Here is a 13660-nt window from a genome sequence, read left to right on the forward strand (position 1 = left end):
TGAGCGAATTATGCAGTAGCCAGTCTCTGACGTCACACAGGCAATTAAGCAACGGCATTAGCGGGGATTGAAGATCCAAATCCAAAGGGAAATAGATTTGGATATCATCCGCATAGCAGTGAAAAGAGATATTATGATTTCTAAAGATTTTTCCCAGGGGTAACAGATAGAGAGAGAACAACGTGGGACTTAACACAGACCCCTGGGGAACACCGCAACGAAGGGGTGCGGGGGAAGAGGAGTGATTTCCCATAGAGACAGAGAAAAACCGCTCGGATAGGTATGATTTAAACCATGAGAGTACTTTGCCTTTAAGGCCAACTACATGTTCAAGTCTTGAAAGGAGAATATCATGGTCGACCGTATCAAAAGCAGAGGACAAGTCTAAAAGAACTAAAACCACAGGGCGCCCTGTATCAACAGTTACGAGGAGATCGTTAAAAACTCTCAGTAAAGCTGTCTCGGTACTGTGGTGAGGTTTAAAACCAGATTGGAATTTTTCATTGATTCCATTTGCCTCTAAGAAAGATTGCAATTGCTTGAGAATTTATCGGGTACATTTGACTAATGTTCAGACCAGCTGGCTGCAGTCGTAGGAGACAAATTTTACATTGTACAGCCGGCATTATGGAGCAAAGTACTCTATACTGAATAATCTAAAAGCAGAGTGCTGTTAACCATTCAACCATTCCTACAGTTGCCTCTGCAGTGGAAAGAAACAAGCCCATTTCCCTGGGCAACATATAAAATACAAAACAGGATGAAGTTATTGGAATTGCTTTGTCAAGTTAGTCTTGTTACCAGTGATTTCTTTCTCTGAGATTCTCCTGATGTATTTAGGTGGTGTCGGCAGACATCACCCTTGATCCTCAACAAGAAAGAGATGGCAGCATCCAAATACGACAACCAAAGATTAAGACATCCCCTTAGAGCCTGCCGTGGCTCAAAAGAAGGCACTTGATCTCATATCCTTTAGGGTAGTTTGGCAGGAGTGAGAACAGGAAAGAAGGAGAAATCAAGACATGCTAAAGGGGTTGTTCTGCCCCAAAGGTATGAATGATGTAGCAGTTGCCGGCAAATGCCACTAGACTAGTAACAGACTTATTGAAAGATTAATAAATTTGTGATTAAATCTGGTTTGATTTCCCTGATGCCAACGCGGTGACTTGTCAGCAGTAATGCAAGAGGCGAATAATATATTTTCAATCACTTTGTAAGTTATTAACAGTCATTATTCAAGTTGATGTCATAAAGCAGTTCAGCCTTCAGCTCAATATCTGAGCATCTTTACTTTTTACTTCTTTACTTACTTCACAAAAACTCACAGCCACTAGTAGTTCTTGCCAAACTCACCTTTAACTTTCTTTAGCATTGATAATATTATCACTATGCATGTAGACCCTCTAAGACTAAAATAAACATTGTTAAAAAAGAATTCATGTTGGATTTGTGCAGTATTGGGATGTTACGTTGCATCCTTTTGGACAGTTACTGTCCCGCAAAGTCCACGAGACTAAATTTAGTTTCCTTATGACATGCTGAGACATGCAGGTGGACAGCAAGAGGGGAAATTAATTCTGTACAATAATAATATCTTTGGCTCGCACAGGCTTCTCCACTCCCAGCCATCTTTGGATACCTCCAGCAACTCAGCTGGCTACAAAGCTAAAAACGCTCCTTCCTGCTGAAGTGACACTGTTTCACACAGTGAGGAAATACTGACATTCAGTAATAATATTCTTTGTTGTTTTTTACATTGCTTTGTATATAATATGATGCACAGCAGGATCTAGATAGAAGATGGCATTGTGCTATGGTTAACTTGTTCTAAGATGAGAAAATAAATAGTCAAAAATACATATAAATATAAATTTCCTACTACGTTATATTGAAAAATTGTTATTTTTCCAACATTTCATTTATCTGATAGTGCCTACACTTTCTTTTACACTCAAAACAGCTGAAACATAAGCTATAATGGATTTATCTAACAAAGTAGTTTGAGCAGAAAGCACCTTTGTAACTGATCACATGTAATACTACTGATCATGATCCTGAGTTTTATACTCAGGATTTTGAGTACTTAGTTTGTATCCCCTAGTTTAGGATTTACAATATTTTATTATTAGTGGTATTATTACTGTTTTTATTTTGTTAATCATGATTAGGGTTTATATCTCATTCCACACTACTAATGTTAGGTTGCTACATATATGTGTGTGTAGTCTGTGTATTGGTTAGTTACTTTGTAACCCTTTGTCTTGTTATCTAGATTCGATTCACCTGTGCGTACATATGGACTTTGGGCATTTCTCTGCCTAAAATAAAGTATGCATTTGAGTCCTCGACCTCACAATTCATGACAATTACAGCCAGCAGCCACTTAAATTAGTTTTTCACAAACTCAAATAAAATGAGAGAAATTTCCATCGATCCATTTTCTTTCACTTATTCACGATAGAATACAGAAAAATATCAAATGAGGGGACAAATTGAAGGTCATTTTGAATTTGATGGCAGTAATACTTCTCAAAAAGTTGGGACATGGCCACTGTGTAGCATCCACTCTTCTTCTTCTTCCCTTCAGCCCATAAACATCTGAGGAGACCTGCAGCTGGACCTTTTGGAGATGACTGTTGTCCCGTTTTTGTCTGATATGTCATTCAATCCAAGGTCTTCCCTGAAAATGACATCATCTAGATGGGAGCATGTGTTGTTCTGAAACCTGTGTATAGCTTTCAGTATCAGTGGTGTCTTTCTAGATAGAAACTAATGCAAGATGATGAGATACTCGACCATTGTTTTTGGACTTCTGGTTGTTGTTGCAGATTTGTGATCCTCTGCCCGTCTTTATTTCTGAGAAACTCTGCTTCTCTAAGAAGCTCTTTTTATACGCAGTCATGTTACTGACCTGCTGCTATTTAACCTAATGAATTGCAAAATGTACCTCCAGCTCTTTCTTTTTTTTTTTAGCACCACTTACTTTTCCAGCCTTTTGTTGCCCTAGTCCCAACTTTTTCAAGACGTGTTGCTGTCAAATTCAAAATGAGCTAATGTTTAACAAACAGTAGTAAAATTTCTCAATTTAAACATTTGATACGTTTTTATACATTCTATTGTGAATAAAATGAGTGTTTGTGAGACTTGTAAATGATTGCATTTTGTTTGTGTTAACATTTTACACATGATGCCAACTTTTTTGGAATTGGGGTTGTAATTGGTGAGGTTTAGAGTTGCTGGTAGGTGGTAATGTTACTTAGGGTGGTAGATGTTTTCCCCTATTACCAGTCCTTAGAGAAATATGTGCAGCTGATTGCTGTGGCGTTATTGTGTTGTTGTTGGAAGACTAGACTGCTATTAATCTCCTAATCTCATCTGTGCAAAAATGTGATGAAGTAATATTTTCAGAATGTCTGTATTTTCTGTTATTGCACAGCACACATTCACATGTATGACCATAAAGAGACGTTTTGATTGATTCTTTAATTCGTCAGACTGAATATAAACATAAAAGTTCAAACCAAGCATCAAAATGGGGAAGAAAATCGATCTAAGTGACTTTGAATTTGGTTATTAGAGCCAGATGGGCTGGTTTGAGTATTTCAGAAGCTGCTGATCTACTCGTATTTTCACACACAACCATCTCTAGTGTCTGAAAAAGAGAAAATACCCAGTGAGCAGTAGTTGACTTGGCAAAAATTTGTTGTTAATACCAGAGGTCAGAAGAGAATGGCCGGGTGCCATTCCTGTCAGCGAAGAACAGGAAACTGAGGCTACAATTCACACAAAATTGGACAACAGATTGGAAAGACATGGCCCGGTCTGATGAGTGTTGGTTACTGCTGCAACATTCAGATGGTGGAGTGCATGCCTTGTATCAGCAGTCCAGGCTGTAGGGTCTTTACCACACAATATAAAGCGCCTTGAGGCGAAAATTGAATTGAACTAAATTGCTGGTGGTATAAATGAGGGATTATCTCTTGCATCCCTTAGTACCAGTTGAGTATGAGTATTGTTGCTCACCACTATTGCATTATGGCCACAGTGTACCCATTTTCTGTGGCACGCAAACTATGTCACAAAACTCAGACAATCTCAAACTCAAAGGACAATGAGTTCACTGCCCTCAAGTTGCCTCCACAGTCACCAGATCTCAATCCAGTGGAGCACCTTTTGGGATTTGGTGCAATGGGAGATTCATATCATACAGCAGCTGACTGATGCTAACATGTCAATGTGAACCAAAATCTCTGGGGAATGCTTCCAGCGTCATGTCGAATCTATCTAATCTCTGAATTAAGGCATTTTTGAGGGCAAATGGGTTTAGCTATCACTTCTCAGGCAGATTATTTAAATTTTTAGTTGATTAAAGTCTTTTGTCTACATGAAATGCAAATTAAATGCATAAAAAATACAGCCCAAGTTATAACAAATGTATTTTAAAAATGGGAAAATTCCATTGCAATGACTGTGCTAAATCTGTGAGTAATTTGCTCAAGGTTCTGACTAGCCAAAACGTCCAACTTGGTATTACATATCCAGAGTTATTTCTGGCCATCGATATCTCATAGCTCAGTTCAAACAACAGAAAAGATAACATAATATTTGGACATCTGCTGAGTGGGTGATCATTCATCAGTGAGCAAAATGGCCGAGCATATAAAAAGTTTTGCCTGGTTAGATGAGATAAGAAGAGGACAACGAACGAACCGTGCACTTATGTAAATGCTTTGCGCATCCCGCTAATATCTTCAGTACACGTGCATCTCAGGCACACGCGTCCCTCTACACTACCCTGCCAGTTTTATTTTTACACCAGCTCAAGTGATTTGAAATTTAGGTGAAAGCACATTCTGGGTCTTTGTAGATCGACCTACATATTACAGTCGAGGACTTGGTCATTTATGACGCTTTGTTTTGCTAGACTGCAGTATCAGGAAGGGAAATTTATGTTCCAGTTTTATGTCCTTATCCACAGCAGAGTCATAACACTGAGCGATACAGGGCTCGGCCATGACCGCGTGAACTTATCTGTCTTAAAGCTTGGAAAGACATTATGTTCTATTGTCCACATCCGAGATTGCAGTATCTTGCACAATATGTAATGTCTTAAACAGTCGCGCTTGACTGTTCAGGCACTTGAAGGTTTCATTTTGTGCATAGTTGTGGAGCTGATCGCACTGCAGAGCTCACGGTGGGGTGCTAGAGTTTTGTGGGTGTGAGAGAGCTCTTGGCTCGACTTTCTCATGACATCTGCAGTTCAAGTTCAGGATTTTGTTTCGGATAACGTGTGATTGTGGTTAGTCATCGCATATCGATAACTTCAGTGTTATTCTTCGGCAGCTCCTGCAGCCCGCAAGGTTTTTAAATTCACATTGCTAGCAAAGTATAAATGCCATGTAAGGATCAGGCGAATATATTTACACGTCTTATGAAGTCATAATCATGTGTGTCATTGTGTTTACTTACACGTAATGCTCGCACAGTGAGAGGGGGGCACATCTTTAATTTAATCTTTGCTTTACTTGAACTGCTGCTTTTTTTTATTGTCAGTGCCAAGCCTACACTACATTGAAATCTTAAAACCAGCCTATGAGTCATTGCAGGTATTGATGTCTGCACTGTTTGGGGATTTTATTTTATAGTCATATACGTCCTTTTTGCGATATAACCCGTATAACCTGTAGCATCTACTCACTTTTACTGATGAATTAACTGTAGTGCAATAAATTATTTGTTATTCAAATACACACATGTACATGTATTTTGCTTCCGTTGAGCTTGCAGTCACCTTTATATGATATGGCGTATGTGACAGCATCTGTACACTTACATTCAATACTTTATTTAAAGTGCTCTGTTTTCTGGAAGTACTCTGTAGTTATGATTGGGGGTAAAGTGTGTTTGCTGTAGCTGGAAAGTCTGTGGGGCAGAAATTAAACCCAGAAAATATCCTCGCGTATGTGTCAGCTTTGGTTCCAGGCTCTGTTCCTGAGAGCTGTCAAATATGATATCAGTGTGTCCCCGGTGAGAAGAACAGCCAAATGGGATTTTCAAACAGGAAACTAGAAGGATGAGCTTTCCTCTTGTCCATACTCACAGTATAGTGCAAACACAGTCCCTGTGAGATTCTGCCTCTTTGTCTTTGTCTCGCCCCCTCCCTATTTCGATTTTCTTCCGTGTTTTCCTTATCCCCTGCCTCTCTCTCGGAGCAGTGAAAAAAAGAACTTGTGCATCGCCTGCGCAGCACAAGGGAGGAGTGCTGTAACTTAATTTACCCTGCCTGCTAAGTATTTCATCCTTGAGCTCTTGGACTTAAAAAGAAGCTTATTTGATTGTTCTTAACTTAAGCTTCCAATTATATCTCATTTTCTTTTCCTTAATAAACAATTGCAAGTCGTTTTTTGGGGGGCAAAATCTCCGCCAAACACATTGAGACACTACCTGTAGACTCCCCCCAGTGTATAAATGAGGTATACATGCAAAGCAGTTGTAGTCTCTCAGGGGGCTTCATGTTCAGTGTGCCTGCAAGACAGTGAGCTCAGCTTTATCAGCCCATTACTGTCAGCTAGAGTGATAACAGTCCAATGGAGACGCGGGCACATATACATTTGCGCGTACACATTCCTACCGCATACTTCATCATTGCCCAAGGCCAAGTTATTTCACTCTTCCACTTCTCTCTCAGGCACAGTGGAAGTATTAACTTGTAAGGAGATATTTCTGTGTGTGCGAGGGTGCTTTCTGCTGTGTAATTCCAGCTTTTATGTATGGCTGCGCAAGATAAGGTAAAGAAAAGAAGTTCGTTCTCTTACATAAAAGAACTCAGGCCTAAAAACATGCTGTTATTAATAGCAATGTTCCCCGAAAGAACCGGCTGAGTCGTCAAGTAAGGGCCCCGTACAAAGTGTTGTGTCATCCTGGAATATGTCCAGAGATGTTTGAGGAGCACTGGAGCTTATTGCAACACATGATTGTATCAGCACATAAAAAGGCCACTGATTTTGTACAATGCTGAGGACTTGCACAACAGGAGCACCAACTCTGTCTTACAATCTTGCCAGATTGCAGGAGATCAAGTTGCTCCTCGGTGAATTTCTTTTTGACTGACTTTTATTGCATGGGATGTGATTTCCTTACAGAATGGGGGTAACTCTGCCTCATTTGGAGAAACAAGTGGGTCATGGGAGGATCACATATTCCTGTGGAGGCTCATTACAAAAGTATCTATGACTCAGCTCTCGTCTGCGCCCCTATTTTCCTGTAGTAGATATGAATTTATGCAAAGTTTACACGCGTTTCCTCCTCTGTTGCGCTTTCTTTTCTCTCCCGCTGCGTTCCCCTGGCTGTCCACTTTAATTCATTTGCAGAGTTATTCATGTGAACTCACAGTCACAGGGTAGTTAGTTTGGACTTGATTTGTCTGAATCCCAGTGCACAGGGTGCGTATCAATTTGAAAAGCAAGGCCGTGAAAGGACACCGGCTCACAAACGCCCACTGCCTTGTTATCTCCTTGTTCCGTTCTTGCATTGGGATTGAGTGAGAGCCCCACATAACTGTTTTTCCATTCTCTTTTATGTCTCTCCCTCTTTGTCTGTCTCTGGCTGTCTTGTCCTATCTTTCACTCACTCTCCCTGCCTCTCACACACACTCTCCAACATAGCATCCACTCATTCTGACACTGTCAGCAAAGATATTCTTCCGTCATACTCAAGAAACTCAAAACTACTTTTTGTTGTTGTTGTTGTTGTTGTTGTTGTTTTTTGCTGCACTCGCCATCTCCTCTTTGCTCACACCCGCAGCTTTCTCTTCTCGTTCGCTTCCCTTGCAACATATCTGCCCTTTCCTCTTTCTTTCAGCTCAGCGACAGAGCCTGTCGCCACAGAATGCATTCCACCAGCTGAAGGGGATGCGTCACATGCAGTGCAGGCTGCATGTGCCTGTCACAGCCTGCCCCATCCACAAGGTTCTTCCACAGCCCTAAAATAAATTGTTCCATTTTAGCCCTTGCATGATAAAAGCAGTTCTCAGGGAATTTAAGAATAATTCAGCACAAATTTGATCTCAGTTCCCTTTCTGTTCCTGTTGAGAGAAAGAATTGATCCACGTGGTGGTGAGAAAATAGAGGAGAGAGAGATGGTGGTGAGAAAGAAGAACGAGGATTGAGAGAAGGTGAGAGGTGGTGATGAGAGGAAGAGTGATCTGAGAGAGTGAAATGGATATTGAAATGCTAAAAGGGGAGACAAATTAGCAAAGAGAAGATGAAGTGGGGTTGGAAGACAAAGGGGAAAGAAAGGGTAGAGATGATAGCGATATGAAAAATGTTACATTAAAAAGAAGAGGAGAACGACGGCTGGGGTTAAGTGATGTAAGGTAAAAACTGATGATGTGATAGAAGCTGTGATTAATCATATGAGGCCAGTTTCGCTAGCTACACACAGGCCTGATTACTCCCAGATCTGTTAAATCAAGAAATCACTTAAATAGCACCTATGTGACAAAGTGATGTAAGCTAAAAGATCTCTAATAGCAACACATCAAGCCACAGTCTAAAGAAACAGATCAGAAAGAAAATAATTGACATCTGTCAAAGGAATAATTATTTATATTTAGGGGTTTGTGATTACAGTGTACCAGAGTGAGAACATTATCCACAAATGGAGAAAATTTGAAACACTGATGAAACTTCCCAGGAGTGGCCGGTTTATCCAAATTACTCGATGACGCCTCCAGGAGGTCACAAAAGAACCCAGAACAGCATCTAAAGAAATGCAAGCCTCACTTTCCTTAGTTAAGGACTTTTTAAAAAATATTCCGTGGACTGATGAGAAACTTGACTCCCTTTACATCTGCTGTAAAACTAGCACAACATTTCATAAAAACAACATCAAGCCAACAGTTAAACATGGTAGCGGTAGTGTGATGGTTTGGGGCTGCTTTGTTGCGTCAGTACATGAACAAGTTGGTATGACTGATGCAACCACGAATTCAGCTCTCTACCAGCAACTCCTGAAGGAGAGTCCAGCCATCAGTTTGTGCCCTGAAGCTCAAGCGCACTTGCAGCAGGACAATGTTGGGAAACGCACCAGCAAGTCCACCTCTGAATGGATTCAAAGGGTTTTGGAGTGGCATAGATAAAGTCAAGATTTAAATCAGATCGAGGTGCTTGGGCATGAACTTAACAAGCCGTTCATGCTCGAAAAACTCTCCAAATTAAAACAATTCTGCAAAGAAGAGTGGGCCAAAAATTCCTTTACAGTGATGTGAAAAACTCATTGCCAGTTATCACAAATGCTTGATTGTAGTTCTTGCTGCCAAGAGCAACATAACCAGTTATTAGATTTAGGGGACAATTATTTTTTTTCACATAGGGTCAAGTAGGTTTGGATAGTTTCTTTCTCTCGACAAATGAAATCATCATTTAAAAATTGCACGTTGTGTTTACTCAGGTTATCGTTATATTAGACCCTTTAGATTTATTAGGTGACAAAGAGAGAAAACTCTGTAATAGGATATGCTACCAGCGTATATCAGGTGAGACAACAAATACATTCACGTCCAGATTTTTCTTTATGACAGTTTCAAACCACAGCATCTGTGTCACACTGAGGCACAAAGCAGCCTCCACTGCACTGTAGAAAATACAAAGACTAAGCTGAAATTCGAGAAGCAAAAACAAGATGAGCAGTCATCTGAGAGGGAGAAACTGAAGCACAGTCAAGACAAACATTGACAAAGAGATGGATTATGGAAGAACGGCTGCCAAGACACAATCTGTACAACCATTCGCAGAGCTGTAATGCTCTGATGAGAATCTCCTGTCTTTTGTTTTATTGCACTGCATTCTTAGTAAAAGGCTTTAGTATAGCACACTAAAAAAAAAAGCAAAAGCACACATACACACACAAATGCACAGAAGGCTATTTCAAAATGTCCCGAGCAGTAATGCCAGGCTATTAGAGTTAACTGCTGACCTGCAGGAACAAGAATCGACAGCCATCTCCCTCCCTGCATCTCTTTAAGCCCCCAGTCTACTGATGGTGCTGCTGGTGCACTGTTTTGTGCAGTCGTATATATGTAGATGATTGCAGGTGGTAGGTCGTTATATCAAGATTTTCACCATTTGGCTTTAAGAAAGTCTGACAGTTTTAGGCTTAAAAGCAGCAAATGCACGCACACTCTGAAATAACACTCTCATTGCGAGACGAAGTGGCTCATGGGGACTGTGTCGGGCTGTTGTTGAGTCACTGTATTTCAGCTCAGAGTGAACAAGCAGCCAGTCGGCCTCTCCTCCCTGCCCTGTCGCAGCAAAGTGGGGTCCACACACCTTGACAGGATAATAACAGCAGCCGCGCATGATATCGAGCATAATTGCGTCGCTGTTTGTCATTTATCAAAGGTTTACCCAGCTGACATTTTCCCAGTGTGATGTGGAAGATGAGGCTGATTTTGATGAAACTGTTTGAAAGGTCATGTTCAGAACTAAACCGTGTTACGGGACTGACTGTCACCTTCCCTGCTAAGCTGCATGCAGCATTAGACTATTCAAACGGGATTGGAGATTTTCTCCAATACCTTTGTTCTATTCTTATAGAGCAAAAGCATCTGAGAATTCTTCTTCTTATTGGAAATTCTTATTATTATTGCACAGTGAGTCAGGATTTCACTGTACTTCTATTTTAATTCACTCTAGAGTGGGGGTGGATCCAGATGAAAACCAGGAGGACCGCATTTTTGAGGTAGGCACAGTTGTTTCTACTATAGATAAATCTTTTTTCTAAATTCACTATATTTATTCATCCTCTTGTTTTTCTTTCTGGGATCAAATTTTGCCTTTTTTAATAGAAATGTTTATCAGCTTCCTTCTTTATGCACCACATATTATGTGACTGTCAAATAACTGGATTCGGCTAAATATTCCAAATTGATCCTTTTTTTAATCGGTGCTTTCTAAATCCTTCTCAGCACAATTTGCATTGATGTGCAGGCATCGCTTCTCCAATCCCATTTAGAAGATTGTATATTAGTGCCACTGTTTATCGATGGGTTACGGCAAGTTAATTGTCATTCCGTGTGCTTTAACATGCTGAAGCTTGAACATCATTGCAGTCTGTTTACGAATGTATCTGATTTGTTTCAGGGGGCTACTCTAGTTAGAAAGAGTGCACATTAAGCTTAAGAAAATAATGCTTCCAAGAATATGCTCAACACCAAAAAAAACAAGTATTGGCCCAACAGCTTCTAATATTGACTGTCACACAGTCACTTACATTTCACTGTGTTACAAGAAGTGATTCTGCCTACATACGCATTGTGTCGCACTGGAAGCAGCAAGCTTCGCTGAACATGTGAGAGAGGGCAGTCACATGACTATAAAACTTCGAGCGGTTTTGTGGTCAACACATTCTTCTTTCACACTATTTCTTATTTAAATATTGAGAACTGTACATTATAGGGATTTACTAATATGTATAATTTCTGCAAATATTGTACTTGCAGCATATCCTTCCATCCTCTCCTACTGACACATAATGGGCGTCCAGCCTTTAATCTTGGGTCTGCTGTTTATTTTAAGACCACATGGCATTAAAGTGAAGAACACTTCAAGAGGAAATGCAGTTTCGCTTTCGCTTTGAGTGATGGTCTGCGCAATATCCAGAACAGAGCACAACAGAGGCCCTCTGAGTGTGGCCTTTTGTTGTGCATACACCCACCCTGCCATCGCTGCTTCCCAGCAGCTCGCCATTCACTCTCTTATTTGAACCGACGATTATCTGCACGCTATGAATGGGACAAGGTCTGGGCATCTCTCTGGTATCAAGCGGCCAAATAGATAGTGTGGCCAAGTAAAGCTGGAGGAGGATCCCAGTGGGGAGACGAGCTTTTTTATTTCTTTTTTTATGGAAACAGTTGAATGCATGCAAGACCAGAGCAGTTGTTCTTACTGTAATGAGGAGGGATCTCTATTGGTAGTTCAGTTTTTGGGAATAGGATTTTCCCTTTATTAGGTCTGACCCTCTTGTTCAAGCTGTGGTCATGTGATATGGCCCTGCTGACCATGCACAGGTGCAGGTTTTCAGCATTTCCATCAAGCACCGTATACAGCCCACGGCAGACGGGCTTTGTTTGTCGGCGAGTAACATTGGTTCTCTTCTGGTTTACAGATTGCTACAGAGAGGCTAGACACAACACAGGGCCTGTGGCACTCTCTCGACTACAAGTATCCTTTCACTGCTTTTTTCTCCAAAGCACTCTCACATCTGCTTGCACTCACAATAATTAACGCAGCGCTCTGTGGAGCCCTACTGTTCTGTGAGTATCAGAAAAAAATAGTGCTTCATTACATAGACTTTGAAGAAAGACCCTTATCTATCAGGACAAACAGAAAGTTCAGAAAGAACGTGTGTGGCCTGCTAGCAAACATACACTGTGTATGACCTCCTTTGTGCAGCTATATTAGGACCATTTGCACACATGCTCTCATTGTAGTTTCCCTGATATAAACGATTCTTTAGGATGCATTTATCTAAGAGGCTCCTCATTTTCAAGTCAACTTTGAAACACGATTATCCATGTGACTTCTCTCATGTGACAGTTCTCAGCAATCACGTCTTATGAATATCGTGACTATTAAAAGAGTACTCCAACAATGCACTCCTTTTCCAGATAGAAAAGCAGCAAATATTATATTATATCTAAAATCTAATATTTAAATTATTTATAATTCATTTCTGTGGACCAAAACTCCACAGTCTTTGCTCCGTGCAAGAATACATTTTGTACATTCCTTTGCCGTTATTAGATAAATTCACAGGTTGCATTCAGAAATTTACTCCATTGTTCACCTTTATTTTATTTTGCAACAATCTGGAAAATATATATATTTGCATTTGGTAAAGGTTGAAGTTCTTGTCTGTAGCAACAATAAATAAAGGGCCAGTCAGCTATAGTGACTGTCTGAGGATAACAAAATCTGGCCAGGACCTCTAAAGTCCATTTCCAAAGCAAACAGTTTGCTTCTCTGTCAGTCTTTATTCTAAACAAAGTTAAGGGTTTACTAGCTGCAAACTTATTCTGTGGGAATGGTGTTGAACTTCCCTCCCCAACTGCACAATAGTATGTGTTATTTCCCAAAGTGCTTAACTATTGCCGCCTCTGTTGGTGTTAACAACGTGTTAAGATGGTCTTGTAAGCAGAGAGTGTAGTTGGAGAAGGAAAACAGTTGTACTCTTTGCAGGAAGATTTCACGAGGATTGCATTAAGTTTAAGCTAATTGAATTTTGCTCCCTAATGACTTCATGACCTGGTGCTTGGTAAGGAGCACATCATCTTACTTTATGGGCTTTATCTCTTCTGCAAAACAGTGCAATGTTGGATTGATGGCATCATCATTAAGAATAGTCATTTAATGCGTAATTGAGGTTTTGTTTGTTTTTTGGGGGGGTTTGTGCTTTTTAATTGAATGAGAGTGCAGAAATGGCATTATCCCGGCTACGTAGCTGACCTTTGATAATGAAACAAATCAGGCTACAAGGTTAATATTATTTTGGCAGCATGCAAAATATATTTAAATACATTTTTTTATACCGGCACCCATGAAAATGAATGGGTGAGTGTGTTCAAACATGACTGATAGTTTAATACAGAGTTTTTTCCCTT

At 40.3% G+C, this 13660-nt stretch overlaps 1 protein-coding gene across 1 annotated transcript in view; it reads left to right on the plus strand.

Moving 5' to 3' along the window:
* Positions 1-13660, plus strand: part of LOC147322060 (sodium/hydrogen exchanger 9-like) — a 63993-nt gene that overhangs the window by 43125 nt on the left and 7208 nt on the right. Inside the window, exons 13-14 of the mRNA XM_086306377.1 lie at positions 10695-10740; positions 12166-12221. Of these exons, the coding sequence (XP_086162503.1) occupies positions 10695-10740; positions 12166-12221 (102 nt within the window). The remainder of the gene's footprint in view (positions 1-10694; positions 10741-12165; positions 12222-13660) is intronic.

Source organism: Aulonocara sp. 'chitande type north' Nkhata Bay, linkage group LG9 (assembly GCF_057382095.1).
Source record: "Aulonocara sp. 'chitande type north' Nkhata Bay isolate Kocher_YH1m ecotype deep benthic linkage group LG9, A_spYH_male_GT1.1, whole genome shotgun sequence".
Lineage (NCBI taxonomy): Eukaryota > Metazoa > Chordata > Actinopteri > Cichliformes > Cichlidae > Aulonocara > Aulonocara sp. 'chitande type north' Nkhata Bay.